Source organism: Pelmatolapia mariae, linkage group LG16_19 (genome assembly GCF_036321145.2).
Source record: "Pelmatolapia mariae isolate MD_Pm_ZW linkage group LG16_19, Pm_UMD_F_2, whole genome shotgun sequence".
NCBI classification, from domain to species: Eukaryota; Metazoa; Chordata; class Actinopteri; order Cichliformes; family Cichlidae; genus Pelmatolapia; species Pelmatolapia mariae.
This window is the reverse complement of record NC_086241.1, coordinates 40893796-40912225: the sequence shown is the minus strand read 5'-3', so window position 1 is coordinate 40912225 and position 18430 is coordinate 40893796. Positions and strand designations below refer to the sequence as shown.

General features: G+C 37.9%; 2 protein-coding genes across 3 annotated transcripts in view; one reads left to right on the top strand and one right to left on the bottom strand.

The window, feature by feature from the left end:
• Positions 1-5175: 5175 nt before the first annotated feature.
• LOC134644816 (gap junction alpha-10 protein-like) lies at positions 5176-12793 on the top strand. Its single transcript, XM_063497904.1, has 3 exons — positions 5176-5378; positions 7024-8491; positions 9218-12793. Exons 2-3 carry the CDS (start codon positions 7061-7063, stop codon positions 9254-9256), a joined length of 1470 nt encoding a protein of 489 aa, XP_063353974.1. The 5' UTR covers positions 5176-5378; positions 7024-7060; the 3' UTR covers positions 9257-12793.
• Positions 12794-15364: 2571 nt separating this feature from the next.
• Positions 15365-18430, bottom strand: part of LOC134644814 (transcription regulator protein BACH2-like) — a 46814-nt gene continuing 43748 nt past the window's right edge. The window contains exons 4-5 of one of the 2 annotated variants that reach the window (XM_063497900.1): positions 18008-18214; positions 15365-16068 (exon numbers count right to left, since the gene is read on the bottom strand). In XM_063497900.1, coding sequence (XP_063353970.1) covers positions 15628-16068; positions 18008-18214 — 648 coding nt within the window. In that variant the 3' untranslated portion in view covers positions 15365-15627. The remainder of the gene's footprint in view (positions 16069-18007; positions 18215-18430) is intronic. The other variant, XM_063497901.1, reaches the window with a different exon arrangement.

The following is an 18430-nucleotide window of genomic DNA, read 5'->3' as shown; positions in this document are numbered from 1 at the left end:
GTTTTTGTATTATATGATTTATTTATTACATTTTATGTGGAGTGAATAAATAAAAGTATATTTACGGTGGCCCCCAGAGACAAAGCACGTACAAACTCCAAAACACGTACGAACTCCAAAACACGTACAAACCCCAAAACACGTAAAAACTCCAAAACACGTAAAAACTCCGAAGCATGTACAAACTCCGAAACACGTAAAAACTCCATAGCACGTACAAACTCCAAAACACGTACAAACTCCAAAACACGTACGAACTCCAAAACACGTACAAAATCCAAAGCACGTACAAACTCCAAAACACGTACAAACCCCAAAGCACGTAAAAACTCCGAAGCACGTACAAACTCCGAAACACGTACAAACCCCGAAGTACGTACAAACTCCAAAACACGTACAAACTCCATAGCACGTACAAACTCCGAAGCACGTACAAACCCCGAAGCACGTATAAACCCTGAACCACGTACAAACTCCAAAACACGTACAAACTCCATAGCACGTACAAACTCCAAAACACGTAAAAACTCCATAGCACGTACAAACTCCGAAGCACGTACAAAACACAACAGAAGTGCTCCAGGATGCTAGGGGCAGTGTTGAGCTTTTGTTACCTAGTGGTTACACAAGCCAGGAAGTACCAACGACCGGATTTGGTGTGTGGTAGTGACAGGTAAATGAACATTTTTTAAAATTATTTGAATATATATGAGTGCTTGTGTATAAGTACACAAACAATACACATATGCTTTCAATTGTGTAATTTCAGTGATCTAGGTAGCTCTGTTTTGGAAGTTCAGTTAACGCTATAAATGTGTTTTGGAGTTTGTACATGCTTTGTCTCTAGGGGCCACTGTATATATTTATATATAAACATATATAAATAAACCACTTTTTTTTTTTACATTAGTAATTCCTTTTGTGCATAATTTTATATTGTTGTTAATAATAAATTAATTAAAGCAACAAAACAACCTGAAGAGCCGGTTGGGAGCCGAAAGAGTGGGCTCTTTTTAGTGAGCCAAGCCGAAAGAGCTGGTTCTCGAAAAAGAGCCAGGAATCCCATCACTAACAGGTGAGTTTCCTTATCAGGGTGTGCACTCCTGGTTTGTCCAATCAAAGCCTCCTTCCTCTAATTAACTGGAGATCCCCAAATTGACACCAGCCTGCAGTCTGTGTACCTGGGGAAATGGTGAGCAAAGGGAGAGGGAAAGAAAAGATGCAGCCTGCAGACATGTAACAACCATGTACAGTACACAAGTTCCATAGAGGACTGTGCTGTTACCTTGCACACGTCAGACTTTCAGGACATCTTCAGGTCATGCCACCTACAGAAGTACTCTGATGACTCTGCAGTGGCTGGATGTATTAGTAATGGGCATGAGAAGTAGAGAGCACTAGATAATTTTATGAAGTGGGCAAGGAGAAACCATTTGCTTCTGAATGTGAATAAGACCAGAGACATGATAACTGAAAAAGACAGATACATGTCAGGGTAATACCCTGGGACAGGATGTTGATGTGATAGAGAAGTAAAAGGAAAGTTTTAAGCTTAACCTTGAGAGTAGAGAGGGTGGCTGTTCCTTAATCCAAACTAGGAGCTGGTTTCACAGAAAAGGGGCCTGAGAGCTAAAGACTCTGCCTCTCATTTAATTTTTAAAAATTGTAATGCAGTAGTCTGTGAATGAATTGTTCTATCAGGGTGATCTGGTGCTATGACGTCTTAAGATAAGATAGGGACTGATTACTGATTACTCAAGACCTTGTATGTGTTGCATGCAAGGAGAAGGATATTAAATTTGATTCTTGAGAGAGCCAATGAAGAGAATGTCTTTCTCTCTAGTCCACGTCAGTACCATTGCTGATACAACCAAAGGGGTTTCAGCGAGTTTTCAGGATAACCTAATAACAATTTATTTCAGTAGTCCTGCCTAGAAGTAATAAATGCACTGTCAAGAAATAGTAGAGTTTAGGTAACTGTTCTGAACTGTGTTGGGCCCATGGCACTGAACAGCTTAGACGTAAACTTCAAAATACAGCTGCTATAATAAAATGTGTTCCCCTCTGCTGTATAATCCATTATTATAAATATGAATGTTATGAAGAAATGATTAGCCCAAAGAGGGGTTACAGGGAATCAGTTTCTATGCCATGTGTCGCAGTATATGATTTAAAGGTTTATTATTACCTGAGATACACAGATTAAGCTACACTAAACACCAATGTACATTGTAACAGGAACAGGAAGTGATACAATATCAGAGTGAGAGCCAGCACCAAATGAGAGCACCACCAACGCAAATATAGTGCCAAATCTCAACAAGAGACTATACTATACTATACTATACTAACTGGACATTATAGCTCCTCTGAAAAGAAAGCCTCAAATCAGAAGTATTCGACTTTTTGCACCTTAAAACAGATAACTGGTGTCCTTGAGAAGAAACTAATTTAGAAGATCATCATTATTGTTGCACATAGTATAGAGGAAAAAATAGTCCCTCTATTTAAAAAAAGCCCTCTGTGATGCGAACTAAAGAAATAAGAACAAGTTTATATTCAGCACGGTAGCCAAGGTTTTTATAGCTCTGTTGAGCCAAGGATTCCTTCAGTAATTACTTCCTCCAAACCATCAACATGTCTTTTAGACCCCATTCCTATAAGACTGCTCAAAGAAGTCCTGCCATTAATTAATGCTTCAATCTAAAATATTATCATTCTACCTCTATTGATAGGCTACGTAACACGGGAGTTCTAGTCAGGTTTCAGAGCCCATCACAGCACAGAAACAGCATTAGTGAAGGTTACAAATGATCTTCTTATGGCCTCTGACAGTGGACTCATTGGCGTTTGTTACTTTTGACTATTTTATTACAGCGATTAAAGCACGCTGTAGATATTAAACATACTGTGCTGTATTGGTTTGAATCTATCTGTCTGTCTAACAGACTCCAATTTGTTCATGTAAATGGAGAGACCTCTTCACACGCTGAGGTTAATTTTGGAGTTCCACAGGGCTTCGTGCTAGGGCCAGTTCTGTTTGCACTATACATGCGTCCCTTAGGCAGTGTCATTAAAAGCCACAGCATACATTTTCACTGCTATGCAGATGACAAAAATCTTTATTTATCCATGAAGCCACATAACGCATACATATATTTACACCACAGGAATGTCTTAAAGTCAGAAACACTTGGATGACCTCTAATTTTCTGCTTCTGAATTGAGATAATCCTTAAAAATCTTAGAAATATGGTATCTAACCAGATGCTTAATCTGCATGGCATTACCTTGGCCTCCAGTAACACTGTGAGGAACCTTGTAGTTGTTTTGGACCAGGATATATCCTTCAAAGTGTATATTAAAAAATGATGACAGATGACCACAACTCTCTGAGCCTGGTTCTGGTGGAGGTTTCTTCCTGTTAAAAGGGAGTTTTTCCTTCCCACTGTCACCAAAGACCTGTTCATAGGGGTCATCTGACTTTTCTCTGTTTTCTCTGTGTATTGTAGGGTCTTTACCCTACAATATAAAGTACCTTGAGGCAACTGTTGTGAGTTGGTGCTTTATAAATAAAATTGAATTGAATAGCTTGCTTCATGTGACCACTTTTCCTGACTGCTGATAGTGCATCGCAAAACAGAAACACACACTGGGTATGTTGTACTCATGTCATAGTATATGTCCCTAAATGCGGGTGATTTTACACAAAGTGTCATTGCTTAGACAAAGTCCCACCCTTGCAGCTCAGATGTTAGTCAGGCAGTTGGTTGGAGCTCCTCATAAAGCTCGCATTTGTTGTGTAACACAGTGATCCTGGTGTGACATCTAGCATTTGGCCTCAGTGGCTACAGCAGTAGCTTCTGAAGGGAAAATCAAATCAATGCTTCATTGACTCTGTCAGAAAGTGATGGAAACCTAATTAAAGGCCCTACAGGCAAAGCTGGTCATTTTATGCAGGCAAGCAGTAGGGCTCTAAAATCAAGCTAGTAATATGCACTATTACTGCGATCTGTGTATTATGGGAGGGAATCTGTAAGCACAAACATGTATGAGAGACAGTTAAAAGTTAATTGTCAGGGAAAGTATAGAAACCTTTCAATTTCATTTTTTGCTGTGGAATTTTCAAAAAGCTGCAGAATGTTTGTTTGCTACAACTTTTCAAATGTACACATAACTGATTAAAGAATTCCTCACAACATGAAACAAATCTGCAATATACGAGAATGTTTCTGCAGCAGCTCAAGTCAGGAGACTGCAAAGACACTGTACCTGTCCATTTTGCAGAGACCCTTCAGTCACAAGATAATAAATCAAATAAGAATATGAGTCATTCACTCAAAAAAGGCAGCTGGTACAACATACCTTAGCCCTTGTTGGACATTGAAAGTATTCAGATTTAAAGCACCTCTGCAGTTGCTTCACTTCAGACACTGAAGCTGGGCATCCCCATTTTTATATTGTCTATGTAATTGTGTTTTTCATAATCACTATGTGTAACACGACATACTAGTCCTATTGCACACTGCATTGACAGTGTGAGATCAGTGTTTTAATATCATCGTGACATGAATGCAAAAACATGTGCTCACTGACTGGATCTGTGGGAAATCTGGGTCAATAGTTAAAATATCATCTAAGCTAAATGTTAAAGTATTTTTCTAAGAAATAGAATACACTGTCAAAATATGAGTGTCAGTGTGTTTTTGGCCAAAGTCATGAATATTCTTTCATTACCTTCATGTGAGAGTTTACAATAAGCCTGTATGCACTTTATTGGATTTAATTTACACAGCAGGGTTTGTAATGTATCTAATCACATGCATAAGACAACTCCTAAAGTATAAGTTGTTTACACTGAGGCAGGTAGCACATAAGCCATAAAACCACAGTCTCTACATTAGATGAGTGAACTTTTAACTTTGATGTTAAGATGTCCATGCTGGCTCAGTTATCTTTATGTTGAGTGTACCAGAAGCAGGCCCTGTGCGAAAGACCAGCCATAAACATAAACATAAACTCTCTCCACATGGAAGAATTATATTGAATGCACTGTTTGGAGTTGGAACTGTTGGCGTGGGAGAAAGGAGTAGGGTGGGGGCAATGTCCCGTCGAGAGGCAATCAATGCTTACATCCTGTGAACTCTGCATGTAACACGGGAAAGCACTCACAACAAACAAGCAGCCAGAAAACGCACAGCCATATAGAACCAAAGAGAGAGGAGAGTTCTGGGATGTGGACTGGAGTTTTGGATGGGCACAAAAGAACCTCTAGATAGCTCAATGGGGTAGCCGTACAGACCCATTTGGTTCCCAGGATAAACATAAACACAATGAAGTGCATCAAGAGGCCAAGAGGGAAGCCATACCAGTGACATGTAAGTGCTTCTGAAATGGTTGATGCGTTGAAACGAAAAGATCTGTTATGTCATCCTCTCCAATGAGGCCCTGAATGACTCGCTAGTTAGTTTTCTCAAACAACCAAAATAGTCTTCCCATATGGAAAATAAAGAAAGAAATTTTAGTAAATGTTTATGTTTAATATTTGTATTGTGTGTTTTGTAAGACCTATATTCTTTATACTGTGATTTACATTAAAATGTCACTTATTTGATTTTCTCAGGCTACATAATTATAAGAACAGGGATAACATAACATAAATTAAAAAACCTATTATTGGATTGAGTGGGAAACATTTTTTCACTCATTGTATGTACTTAAAATTTTGCATTTTGTTGTGGTTATTATAAAGCAACAGGAAATTTTTCCAACTGAATTTATGACTTTGTAAATAATAACACGAGAGCATTTAGTTTGCGTATCTACAGACACTAACATCCAGTGTATAGTATGCATTTTTATTGCCAGTCCCTTTTTTTTGTCAGGCCCTGAAGCAGACCAGGTGTGGTTTAAAGAGGAATCACAATAAAATCATTGGCTCAAAGTCATCTTGCTTTCAAACAGATGTTTCTGAGCCCTAGACTCTTGTGTGAATCTCTGTGAGAATAATGATAATGTTAGTGGAAATGGACTGGCATTTATATAGAACTTTTCAAGTTTTACCAACCATTTAAAGTGCAACATGCAACATTAAACGATATATTCATACACACACACATATATATATATAACCATATATTCAGCTTGTGTCTACCTTTCATCCATGCTCAATTTAGAATCCCATTTGACCTAACATACATGTCTTTGGATTGTGGTAGGAAGCTGGAACACCCAGAAGAAAACTGCGCAAACTGGTCATGGGTCTCCTCACATTCCTTATTTTTTTATGCTTATTTACGTTAACTGTAAAGCTGCTGTGTTATAAAACAGCAAAGTCCCACTGCATCTTCTCTTAGCTCTTCACCCCACATTTGATGCAGTTTTGTTACTGTTTCATTTTAGTTTATTGCTGAATTTGTACACAAACAGGGATTATGTCAAAATTATATCAGCTGGGTTCATAGGCTGAAATCTTGGTTGTGCGTTATCCTGCATATAAGGGCATTGATGTGCATGCTCTGCAGGCCAAAATCTGTGCAGAAAAGTGTGCAGGCCATTGTTTGTTTGCAACCATTCTGTCTTCTTGTGTTTTTTGTATTTTTGGCGCTATTTTAATGATTATCAGAAAATACAGTAATCACATTGGTATCTATAGAATTGTCATAAATAGTAGAATCTGTTGATACAATGAACAATATTTAAAAGTTAATATTAAAAGTTAATTTAAAAGTTAATATTTAAAAGTTAACTGTGCATGGTGCTAGCCAACACGCACAGCGGCATGGTGATTAGCGCTGTTTCCTCACAGCATGAAGGTCCCGAGTTCAATTCTGCCATCAGGCCCGCGTCTTTCTGTGTGGAGTTTGCATCGGGTACTCCAACTTCCTCCCACAGTCCAAAGACATGTAGTTAGTGGGGATAGATTTACTGTAAACTCGGATTTGCGGTAGAGAATGGATGGATATTAAAATGTATAGTGTATTGTGTGATAATGGGTTGTATTTGCATGCTGTATCTCCACAGTTTGAGTATGTGACAGTGACATGGTGAGAAGCTGACCATGGGTGACTGGAACCTGCTGGGCAGCATCCTAGAAGAGGTCCATATACATTCCACCATTGTGGGAAAGATCTGGCTTACTATACTCTTCATCTTTCGCATGCTTATTCTGGGAGCAGCTGCTGAGGATGTATGGGATGATGAGCAGTCAGAGTTTGTCTGCAATACTGACCAACCAGGCTGTAAGGCAGTCTGCTACGATCGTGCTTTCCCCATTTCCCTAATTCGCTTCTGGGTCTTGCAAGTGATTTTTGTGTCTGCGCCTTCACTCGTCTACATGGGCCATGCTCTTTACTGCATTAGTTCATTGGAGAAGGAACGTCACCGACGACGGGCCCAGCTAAAGGAGGAGCTTGATGAGGCTGAGTTGGCGTTGGATGAACAAAAGCGGGTGGAAAGAGAGCTGAGGAGATTGGAAGAGCAGAAGAAGGTGAAGAAGGCACCTCTGAGAGGCTCTCTATTGAGAACATACATCATCCATATCCTTACACGCTCCGTGGTGGAGATCTGCTTCATCCTGGGCCAGTATATACTATATGGTGTCCAGCTGGAGCCACTCTATAAGTGTGAGAGACTGCCTTGCCCCAACAGCGTAGACTGTTACATCTCTAGGCCCACAGAGAAGACGATATTTATGGTCTTCATGATTGCCATCGCTGGTGTCTCACTTTTCCTAAACATTCTAGAAATATCCCACTTAGGTATCAGGAAAATCAAACAGGTGTTGTATGCAGAGAGGTACACAGAAGATGACAGTTTGATTTACAAGTCCAAGAGGAAGTCATCCTTACCACATCTCTGTGTAACAAGCAATGTATCACCTCACGATGGGCCTTTGACTCAAACCTTCAAAGTGATTCCAGGGGCGGACCTGAAACCGAGTCATTACAACAGTGGGCTCAAAGCCAACCAGGACACACCAAGACACAACAGCTTGGCTCATGTGGGGCACAGTCAAACCATCTATATCTATCCCCAAGCAAGGAATCCACCCACGTCTGCCCTGAGCTGTGCAATCCAAGCTCCCCAAACTAGTGAGGGTTCAGAGGTCCCCACAAACCTGGACCTCAATCAAGCCTGGATCCCTGTCATGTCCACTGCAGATGGGACTCAAACAAGCCACAAGGACATTCATGAGGAAGACCATCCTCACCCCAGTCATTTGGAAGCTCTGCTGGCCAGTAGCAACGTCAGGCCCAGAGCTATTCCAAATCTTAATGAAAATGAAAGAAGGGAGTCAATGGGGAGCGAGTTCCTGATCCCCAACACTAGGAAGACTAGCTTTATGATCAGGCCGCCATCTGAGAGCTTGTCGTCCATGACTGGCTCCACAAGTCCCTCCTTACATACATCAGAAGAGTCAGATGAACTGGGGTCCTTGCAGGGAGACATGCCGATGATGCCACCAGCCGGAGGCCGAAGAATGTCAATGGCAAGTAAACAGCAGTCTCATGTCCCTAAATAACAGAACACAATTGTCCAGAAAGTTGACCTCACCTATTCAAAGGCTAAATTAGACTGTACAGTACTATAATTATATACACACAGAACTGTATGTGTAATTGTAGATACTCTACTTGTGAATCTAGCTAAGGCCCAGTACTATCTATTCAGTATTCTGTGGAAATAATGATTAGAATTCCAACTTCCCCTAAATTATTAGAGATAAAGACATTAAATGGCTTCTCATTTGTTTGACCTCTTGTCAGAAATTTAAGGACACATCAGAGTTACAGAGTTGGCAAATAATTATTTCACTATAATTTTAATTGAAGAGCTCAAAATGGAAAATGTGTCAGTCCTAATGAAATATTCAAAATTGGAACATATTGTATTTTTATTTTATAAGACAAATTTCATCCATGGTTTGCCAATGTTTAATTGTTCTGAAATTAAGAATAATTAGAATAGATTAGAAATTAAGCATATATGTTAAGCACACATGCTTTAACAGATTTTTAAATAACACTGCATTAACCTTAAGATCCCATGTCTAACTAAACTGGTTGGTCCAAAGCTGTATAGTAGCCCTGACACAAATAAAATAAGGTGTATAATAAAAATAATATAATAAGTCATTCATCTTTTTGCTTTTTCTAAATGTGATGAAAATGTGCCAATACATTAAATGTCAGAGTTGTCTTTTTGTCTTTTCCAGAGTATGTTTCTGGATATCTCCTCAATCATGAAGAAGTGAAGAGACAAGGCTAATGTCATGGCTGTAAGAGCTGTTGTCCACAACCCAGCTAGGTCACAAACAAGGGAGAAACTGTATCAATGATCCAGCCATCAACATTGATCCACTCAAGTCACATGTGGCCCAAACCACTCAGCCATGATGAGGCAGCAGACTCAGTGCCAAAGCACCTTACAATGTCTACATGTTCACATTAATAGAAAAGGATTTTTTGAAAATGGACATCTTTCAGTGTGTTGGCCAAATTTTTGATAAATTTTAAGCAAAAAACAAAAAAAATTATTAATCATGGAGCATTGCGCTTAAGAGGATCTGTTTGTTTCTGTAACATGGACTTTATAAGCTTAAATACCTTTTCTAAGTCAAAGACTTCATTAGAGTGTGTGTGTGTTCTGGTTGCTCCTACCTTGGTGGGGACCAAAATCTGAAATTTACTGTACTGGTGGGGACCAACAGCCCTCATGGAGACCAAAATCCAGGTCCCCACGGGGTTGAAGGCATTTTTTACACTCAAAATGTGGTTTTAGTGTCATGGTTACAGTTAGGTTATGATTAGGTTTTGGGTAAGAGTTAGGTTTAGGCATTCATCTTTGATGGTTGGGGTAAGGGTAAGTGGCTAGTGAAAGCATTATGTCAATGGGATGTCCCCACGAGAATAGCAACAGCAGACGTGTGTGTGCGTGTGTAGTGCAGTGGAGTGATTTCATGTGGAGTTATACTTTATATTGTATTAAAATGAAATATTTATTAGCAAAACAAAACAAACAACCCCACAAAAAACTTTTTTCAACAACTATTTAAACAAAATACACACAAACACATACACACCACTATGGAATTTCCATGCTTTTTATTTTATTTTTCAACAACGATTGCCCAGGCAAAATGTATGTTTTTCTCATATCAAATAACCAAGGCATGGCATTGCACAATAGTTACAAAAAAACCCTAAACACTGGTCATTTGAATATTCAAAGATAAAAAAGGAAATGAAAAATACTAAATCTGTTTCTAACAGTCATGTTGCAGGTAAAATGAAAATGTAAAATGTACAAATACTATAAAAAGTTACAAACAATGCCACAGAAGCTGTCTACTTGTCTGTCTTTACTCATGAAGAGGTATGCTGAAGCATGCAGGTAGATACATGTTAAGAGTGTGTTCAACTGTTTATTTTTGTTAGCTTTGTTTTCTTAAAACAACAAGTTCACAATCCAAGATTCATTCATCCTGTAAACTGGCTGGATAAAATAGGTAACGCTATTAGTCTGCGATCAGATATCAGATCACTGAAAACTGGAGGCATCTGAAACTTTAATGAATGTCAGAAAACTCTTCCCATATACCCAGTGCTGTGTGCCAAATAAACACTGTCTTCAATTTCCTGGTAATGCTGACAAATTTATCTTTCAAAATATAACATTACATAAAATAATTTAAAGCGGCTTTTCATTTTATTGTCACAAGTACAATGATATCATTTTACCATAGTAACATATGCTGCCCCGATAGTCTCTGGCTTAAATTTACATTTGAAATGGCATTACATGCGCTACATGACTTTTTCTGAAAATATTTATCAAAAAGACTACTAGACATTCTACAAATGTTGTACCCTGACATTTGGATTTCTAAAATTCAGACCACCAAATGATACCTTTTACTTCACTGAAGTGAATCCTTCAATTAAACCAAAATCTTGTTAAATTTACAGTCAAAACAAGGCACAGAATCACTGCATGAAGTTTCTTCATGACTGCACAAAGTGCATGTGGTGAACAGGAGTGAAAAAATATGGCAACATAATTCTATGATATGACGTTTTCCAGTTTTACAGCAGTTTTATATCACTCCTTTATTAAAATTAGGGATTAAATATTCCAAAATGTACAACAAAATTTTAATGTTGACTCAAAGGCAAGTGTAGGTGATATTATGATCGCACACACTACATTCCCAAAAAATATCAAAACCCAAAATATTTATCACATATCTTTGCAATTAGTGTTTTTCCCCTCACAAGACCTTTTCTTTTAGAAACCAGACATAAAATAGGTGGGTGTAACTGGGTTAAGCATTTTATATTGACCTCTTTAAAATTTGAAGGTGTTTTGTAACTGGGAAAGTGAATATTCTGTGAGAAACAGTGTTGTAAGCTCATCAACAAATATGGATCAGATTAATTAGATCAAGTGTACATCTCCTTTATCCAGGAGGACATTTGAGAAAGCATTGGGCATATGAAAAAAACCAACACACACAAAGGAAAAGAAGTTATAGCACATAATCTTATAGATAAATACAAATAAAAACAATGATAGATGTATGATACTGTGAGATAACCCAACACATTTTCAAAACAAAGTGTTTTTAATGTTCAAAAGATCTATTTATTTCAAGTAATTTTTCCATTTCAGCACTTTTATACAAACCATGCATGTTCTGTGATTATTCCACATTTTCATAACAATGTTTTCCAGTTTAATGATGTTTCTTAATTACATAACTTTTTAATATATTGATTGCTGGCTCTCAATATTTTCAGAGGGGAGGATGTCACAAATGGAAGGTTCATCAATAATGAAACAAAATGCCTGAAATAAACTTATGGAAATTCTACTACTGGACCCTGGTGATGACAAAATTTGATTGCCTTGTTTTGTGACACTTACAGTGCAGTTTTTTATAAGAGCAGTGGAATTTCCAGTGAATAAAATATTACTTTGATGGTTATGTCTATACCCTCTGGCAGCACCAGTTAGAATCCTACTCTTATCACAAAGCCTTGAAACTTTTAACCAATCTAAATAAAACATCATCATTTCCATTAAAATGAACTATCTGTGTTAATTTTATCACTACAGTTAAAAGACCATTTACTACACTACATTGTAACTGACTCACACCTCTTTATGTTAAAATATTACAACTTAAAAGTACGAGTGACTTGCAAATAAAGAACAGTGTGTGTGGCAATAGTGAGTGAGGGACCAGCTCATGTAATTGCCTGTCATTCTCATGTGTTAAAGCTGGCATGTCAAGCTCACATCCTATCCATTAAGAGTACTTTTTGAATTTAAATATCCTATCGTCTTTACCACACTAATAGCTTCACATTTACATAATCACGCAGGGAAGTTTTGACTCTTTATTTCCTGGGTTGATATCTGAGAATAAAGATGAGTGTAATATTAGACTTTCCTGTGCTAAAAGTGGCACAACCCACATTAAAATGCCATGGGCATGCTCTATCATAATGCTCACTGTGTAGCAGCAACAACACAGACACCAGCAGCACTCACCCCTGCCACGTGCCTCACCATTGACATTTCAACAGATGAATCTGGCATCCCTTTAAATCAATATGTGCCAGTGTGCTTGAAACTTTGAATCACCATGCAGTATTACAGATACTGATGCGTATGTAGAAATTCACTATTTGCTTCGAGTTTCAGCACATTGAAATCATTTGTTAATTTGAAACTGAACATGCTGCACTGAATACTTTTCAGCACAGTTGTCTTATGAACAATGCAAGATGAGTGCAATTTAATACATAATTATTACAAACACTAAAATATTACTAATACAATAAATACATGGGTCAAAAGGAAAGAAATAACAGAATATGATTTCCTTACACTTCTCCTTCTGAGCATGGAAAGTTATAAATTCTATTATCCAGTTCCACAAATAGATTCTATGTACTGGTCTTTTAAACTGTCGGTTACAGACCGTACCAGTATAAATGAATTTTAAACCCATTATAATGGTTAATGTATCCCAATGATCCAAGACATTATGACCTCTATCAGACAAAGCCAAGCATGTTGATTATTTTATAATTTCACATGTCAACATCTGGGATTTACTAAAGTTTAAAATCCAGCAAAACAGTGACTTCTCATTGTTAGCATGTTGCATTTGAGAGAAATGCCTAGCCTAATTTAAAGCCTAATTTTCTGGGGCTAATCAAACACAGTGGTAATAGTGATAACATGGTTAGCAAACCATTTGGGAGGAGCTTCTTTGGAATCACCAATCTTTCCTGGCCAAATTCCCAAAGAGAAGAATCCAGATAAACAAACAACAAAAACATCTCTGTAGAAATGATCCATATAAGATGATCATTTTTTAACAGTGTCTATGGCAATATTGAAGTGAGGGACTAGTTCAGTCAAGCACAGTAATAACATGGTCAGCAAACCATTTGGTAGGAGTTTCCTACCAATCTGGATATAAAAGGAAATCCATTCTGCATAAAGCTTGTCAGCAGATGGAAGCATTAGGTGTCTCCTGGTAGACAGCTACACTCACGTTGGACTTTAGTGTGACTGTGTGAAACAACCATGACCAACACCAGCTGACGGCGTGTTACCTCAAATCATCACAAACTTTCGAAACTTCTCATTGGACACCTTGGATTCTGTTGCTCTCCACTCTTCCTCTAGACTCTTGGAACTTGATTTTCAAATGAAATACAAAATCTGAAAAGATGACTTTGGACCACTGAGAAACAGACCAGTTACCTTAGCTCTGGTAAGATGCTTCTGACATTGTCTTTAATTAAATGGTGAATTTATAAAAGGAGCAACATCTGTGCATGGTGCTTTTGATGCACCAGTACCAGCCTCAGTACACTCTCTGTGAAGCTCTCCCAAATTTCCAAGTGGATATATGCTATTTATACTATTTTACTCAAGCTCAACATTACTTTTTTTTATGACTTCTGATTTTCAAATGTTTTGAATGTAATGAATACAGGATATATGGAAGTTGATGTTTTTATAGGAAAAAACTTTTCGCAATATTCAAATATTCTTATATGCAGTAGTAACTGTTTTGAGTTATATGCTTTATAATCAAAGGCAGTAATTTCTTTGTAAGCTTTGTTAAAAAAGGGCCAGCAATTAATACTTCATTTTAGTTTTTGTCAGGATCAAGTGAAACAGGTCTCTGTAGAAACCCCAAACCCAGTTTGACCACCATGCAGTTTTGACAAGGATCTGCCAAGCCCTCTTTTACAGTTTTTGCATTCTGATTTTTATACTAAACTCATATTAGAAAGACCAAGTGAGAAAACATTTTAAAAATCTTCAGGAGAAATATAAAGTAACCCCTATGGAAACCATCTATTGGAAATCACTTAGTTGGCTTCATACTTAATTTTAGTGCTAAAGTCACAAAGCATGTAACCAATGCCACATCTTCCCCCTCAGATGTACTCGGCAGTGCGTTGACTCTGTAATGTATCTCTGCCTCTTTAGTAGAATCATTTAAAAAATACAGAAGACAAAGATTAAAAAAAAATACACAAAAAAGTAAAGATCAAGTCTGACATAAGAAATGCTAAATGCGTATGACAGCTCATTTATTTGTTTTTCTTCCAATATGAAATTTTATAAATACAGAACTTTGGTAACATTTTACTTTAAAGTCCTGTATCACTTAACAGTTACTGCATCAATTTATAGAGTCAAGCCTAAACTGTTTTATATAATCAGATTTACTTCAATAGTTTAAGAGATACGTATGTTTTTCTTTTTCAGGCCAATTAGCCAATTATTGATTACAACATTTAGATAGAATATTTGTATCATTAATTTCATTATCTGTCTAAGGTGCCATGGTAAATATCCAGGAGAGCTTTAACTAAAATTAGCTTTAACTGAGCTTTAACTAAAATTAAAAACATTCAGACTCGTCCAATTATAGCTCCATTGTTTAATCCAAACACCAAAAAGATCTCTAAAATGGCTTTAGTGGTTTTAGTGTGGATTTATGTCATCTTGGTCATGCCCCAACCATAAGTAAAGGTGGGATTCCTTAAAATATAGATATTAGAATATTTATTTTAACAAATTCCAATTCATGGTAAAACAACTAGAGGAGCATCAACAGACTGAAGTAAAATGGGTGCATATTCAAAACAGCTTAAAGCTACTTTATATAAATAACATTAATAGAAATAATAATACTAAACTAAACTTTTCCACATTTTAGTGGTTCAAAATGAAAACTGACTTACAATATATCCAAACATTTACCACAAATCATTTTGCACATAAGTAACTGTCAAGATTAGACAGGACTGCAAAGTAAAGTTCAGGTTTATGTTAACAAGCATATTACTGTACATTCTGTAGAATTCCTGAGTGTAGCCTCCCATGATGCATGAGAGAGGAAGAGAATCCAATGGAACACAGAAAGAGAGAGAAAGCTGCCAGTGCTTTTATTTTATACCAGTCCAAAAAATACCTGTTGAACAATATTGAAAGACAATACTGGTATCATTCATTTAAAAAAACAGAAAAGAAACAAATGCTTTAAATATCAAAGTATGCACAGATTGTGTCATTTAGCCCCAAACTCTAAGCACAGTCTTGTCTGTTGTGTTCTTCTGTTGTGCATTTCACAGTCATCTCCTGACAGAAATCCACTGTTACAGTGGGGCTACATACTTTGTCAGTAGATTCAAGCACTAGTGAAAGCTCAGGATCCTCCTGCCTTAAAGGCAACATTTCCTCTGCGGGCTGCCTATCCTCTAACCCCTCCTGATTGGCATCCAAATTAGATGTACAAGCAACCTCACTTTGTTGGGTCACAGGTGACGTGGGTTGGACAGACCCGTCCTCAGTTGAAGGTGATGAGGGGTTGGATGTGAGATCAATGTTGGCAAAGATGGGTGATGGCTGGCTGCCTTGCACCTCCCTACACACTTGCTGGGAGAGGAAAGAGAGGTTCTGCAACAGCTCGGACATACAAACCTTCAGCCTGTTTCGCTCGCTAAGCAGCTTCTCCTTCTCACGTACCTGGGTTCATAAGACAAAGCATCATCAGGTTATCATGACATTGCTGTTCCCTCATTGCTGATCACTTCATCAGGTTAACTGCAGCCCACTTCCAATCTGGCCCCACATCTATCATTACAGTTATAAGCCTGTGAAGAATCTTTTAACTCAATCTCATGTCTACACGAGCAGCCTCTTTGCTTTTCAATAAAAGTTGCAACGTCAAGTTTAGACCTAGTAAAATTTATATATCATATATTGTTACATAACTGACAAGTGCTTACAAGATTGATATTAGTGAGTTTCTTAATAGGCGTAATAGCACTGGAGCTGGGAATCAATGTAACAACTGTCAATATATTCCAACAGATATTTACGTACAGCAGGAAAAACCCCTGCAAAAGTGGACTGACAATGATCCACTATTGCTTAACATGAGAAAAATCAAGGAGGGTTTCTGGCAGTCTTTAGTAGTGACACCATTTTAACCATTCAATTTTCTTTTTTTTTCAAATTAAGATTCCACTAAGGTGGAAGCCTTCCACCCCTTGGCTTTGCTTTAAAATTCTATGCATTAAAATTCTGAGAAGAATTGGTGACAAAGGGGAGCCCTGGAAAAGTCCAACTTCCATTGCAAACAAGTCTGCCTACTTGCCAGCAAAGCAGGAAGTCACTGCAGGTGTATGGTTCATAACAACAAGCTGGATATCGCATACTGGGGCGATCGTGGCTCAAGAGTTGGGAGTTCGCCTTGTAATCGGAAGGTTGCTGATTCGAGCCCCGGCTTGGACAGTATCGGTTGTTGTGTCCTTGGGCAAGACACTTCACCCGTTGCCTACTGGTGGTGGTCAGAGGGCCCGGTGGCGCCAGTGTCCGGCAGCCTCGCCTCTGTCAGTGCGCCCCAGGGCAGCTGTGGCTACACTGTAGCTTGCCATCACCAGTGTGTGAATGGGTGGATGACAGGTTGTGTAAAGCGCTTTGGGGTCCTTAGGGACTAGAAAGCGCTATACAAATACAGGCCATTTACCATTGAGTTCCACAGAATCCACAAACCAGAAGTGGACTTGTTGGGCAAGCACCCTGAAACAACTTTCAGAGAAGAAAGAGCTAGTTTAAAGTTCCATGACCAGGGTCAACACCACATAGTGTAGTGAGATATTAATAATGATGATAATCTCCTTTTCAGTATTTTGGAGTAGACTTTTCCAGTGAAGCTGAGTAGCATGATCACCCCATAAGTGGAGCACACCCTCCATGAATCGCTAGTCCACACAGGAAAGTACAAATGGAGAGGGTGAGTGGAGGCACTGACACAGATTCTGTCACTACAGCATCTGTGTTAGGTCTGTTATTCCAAAAAGCCAAATATAATAAATGTGAGGTTAGTACCAGCATTTGTGGATTTAAATTATAGTTCAAGCTTATGGATCACTAAGGGTTTACAAAATGCATGTAAAAAGAAAAATACATTGCACGGGAATTCCTAAAACAAAAAACAAAAGAGGCAAAAAAATATAAAAAATAAATAATTTATTAATCTATATAACATACTCCAATGGACCTCAAGAGCAACTTAGTTAGTACCTTGCCCATATTTGGCATGCAGACTGGAGCAGCCAGGGATTGAACAACCAACCTTTCAATTAGTAGATGACCTGCGGTACCTCCTGAGCTACAGCCACACCCATATTGTTTTCTTTCACCATATTTACAAATTCCCTGTAAAAAGTTCATACTTTTTATTGCTTTTAAATCTGTGAATGGCTTAGATACACTGTTAACACGCTCACTGGACAGACCCGTAGAGCATTAGCTTTTCAATGTGGATACTGGAGAACATGTTATATTAAAATATGGCTTAAGAAGTGTCACATTTCCATTTTATACCCACAAACCTTTTATTATTATTATTATTATTTTATTTATTCGAAGTGTGTGTATGTGTATTAGTTGACCATACCAGTTTGTGAATCTCGCTCTCCAGGTTCTGGATGCAGTCTAGCTTCCTCTTGCGACAGCGCTGGGCAGCAATGCGATTTTTGCTGCGCCTGCGGATGTCATGGATGAATTCCAGCTGTTCTGAGGTCAGTTTATGCATCTTGATGAGAATCTGGAAGTCATTGCGTGGCAAGTTGGTGATCTGGTCCACAGGAAAAGGCAGCTTCACCTACAAAAATCAGGTCTTTATTGCAGTCTATTTAATTTTAAACCAAATGAATCAGGACTGTTGCCATGGAAATTAAGAAAACTATATTTTATGCTTAAGATATTTTCTATTTACATTTACAAATATAGTTTATATAAAATGCTGTTTGGAAGTCTGCGAACCCTCAAACATTTCCTTTTTTTTTTTTTTTTTTGCATAAATATGACCTAAAACATT

What these genes read in the sequence shown, in the direction of transcription:
- LOC134644816 (XM_063497904.1), top strand. Translation starts at nt 7,061, where the DNA reads ATGGGTGACTGGAACCTGCTGGGCAGCATCCTAGAAGAGGTCCATATA. An exon ending in GAGGCCGAAGAATGTCAATG is followed by an intron (nt 8,492 to 9,217) that starts GCAAGTAAACAG and finishes TGTCTTTTCCAG; the next exon opens with AGTATGTTTCTGGATATCTC.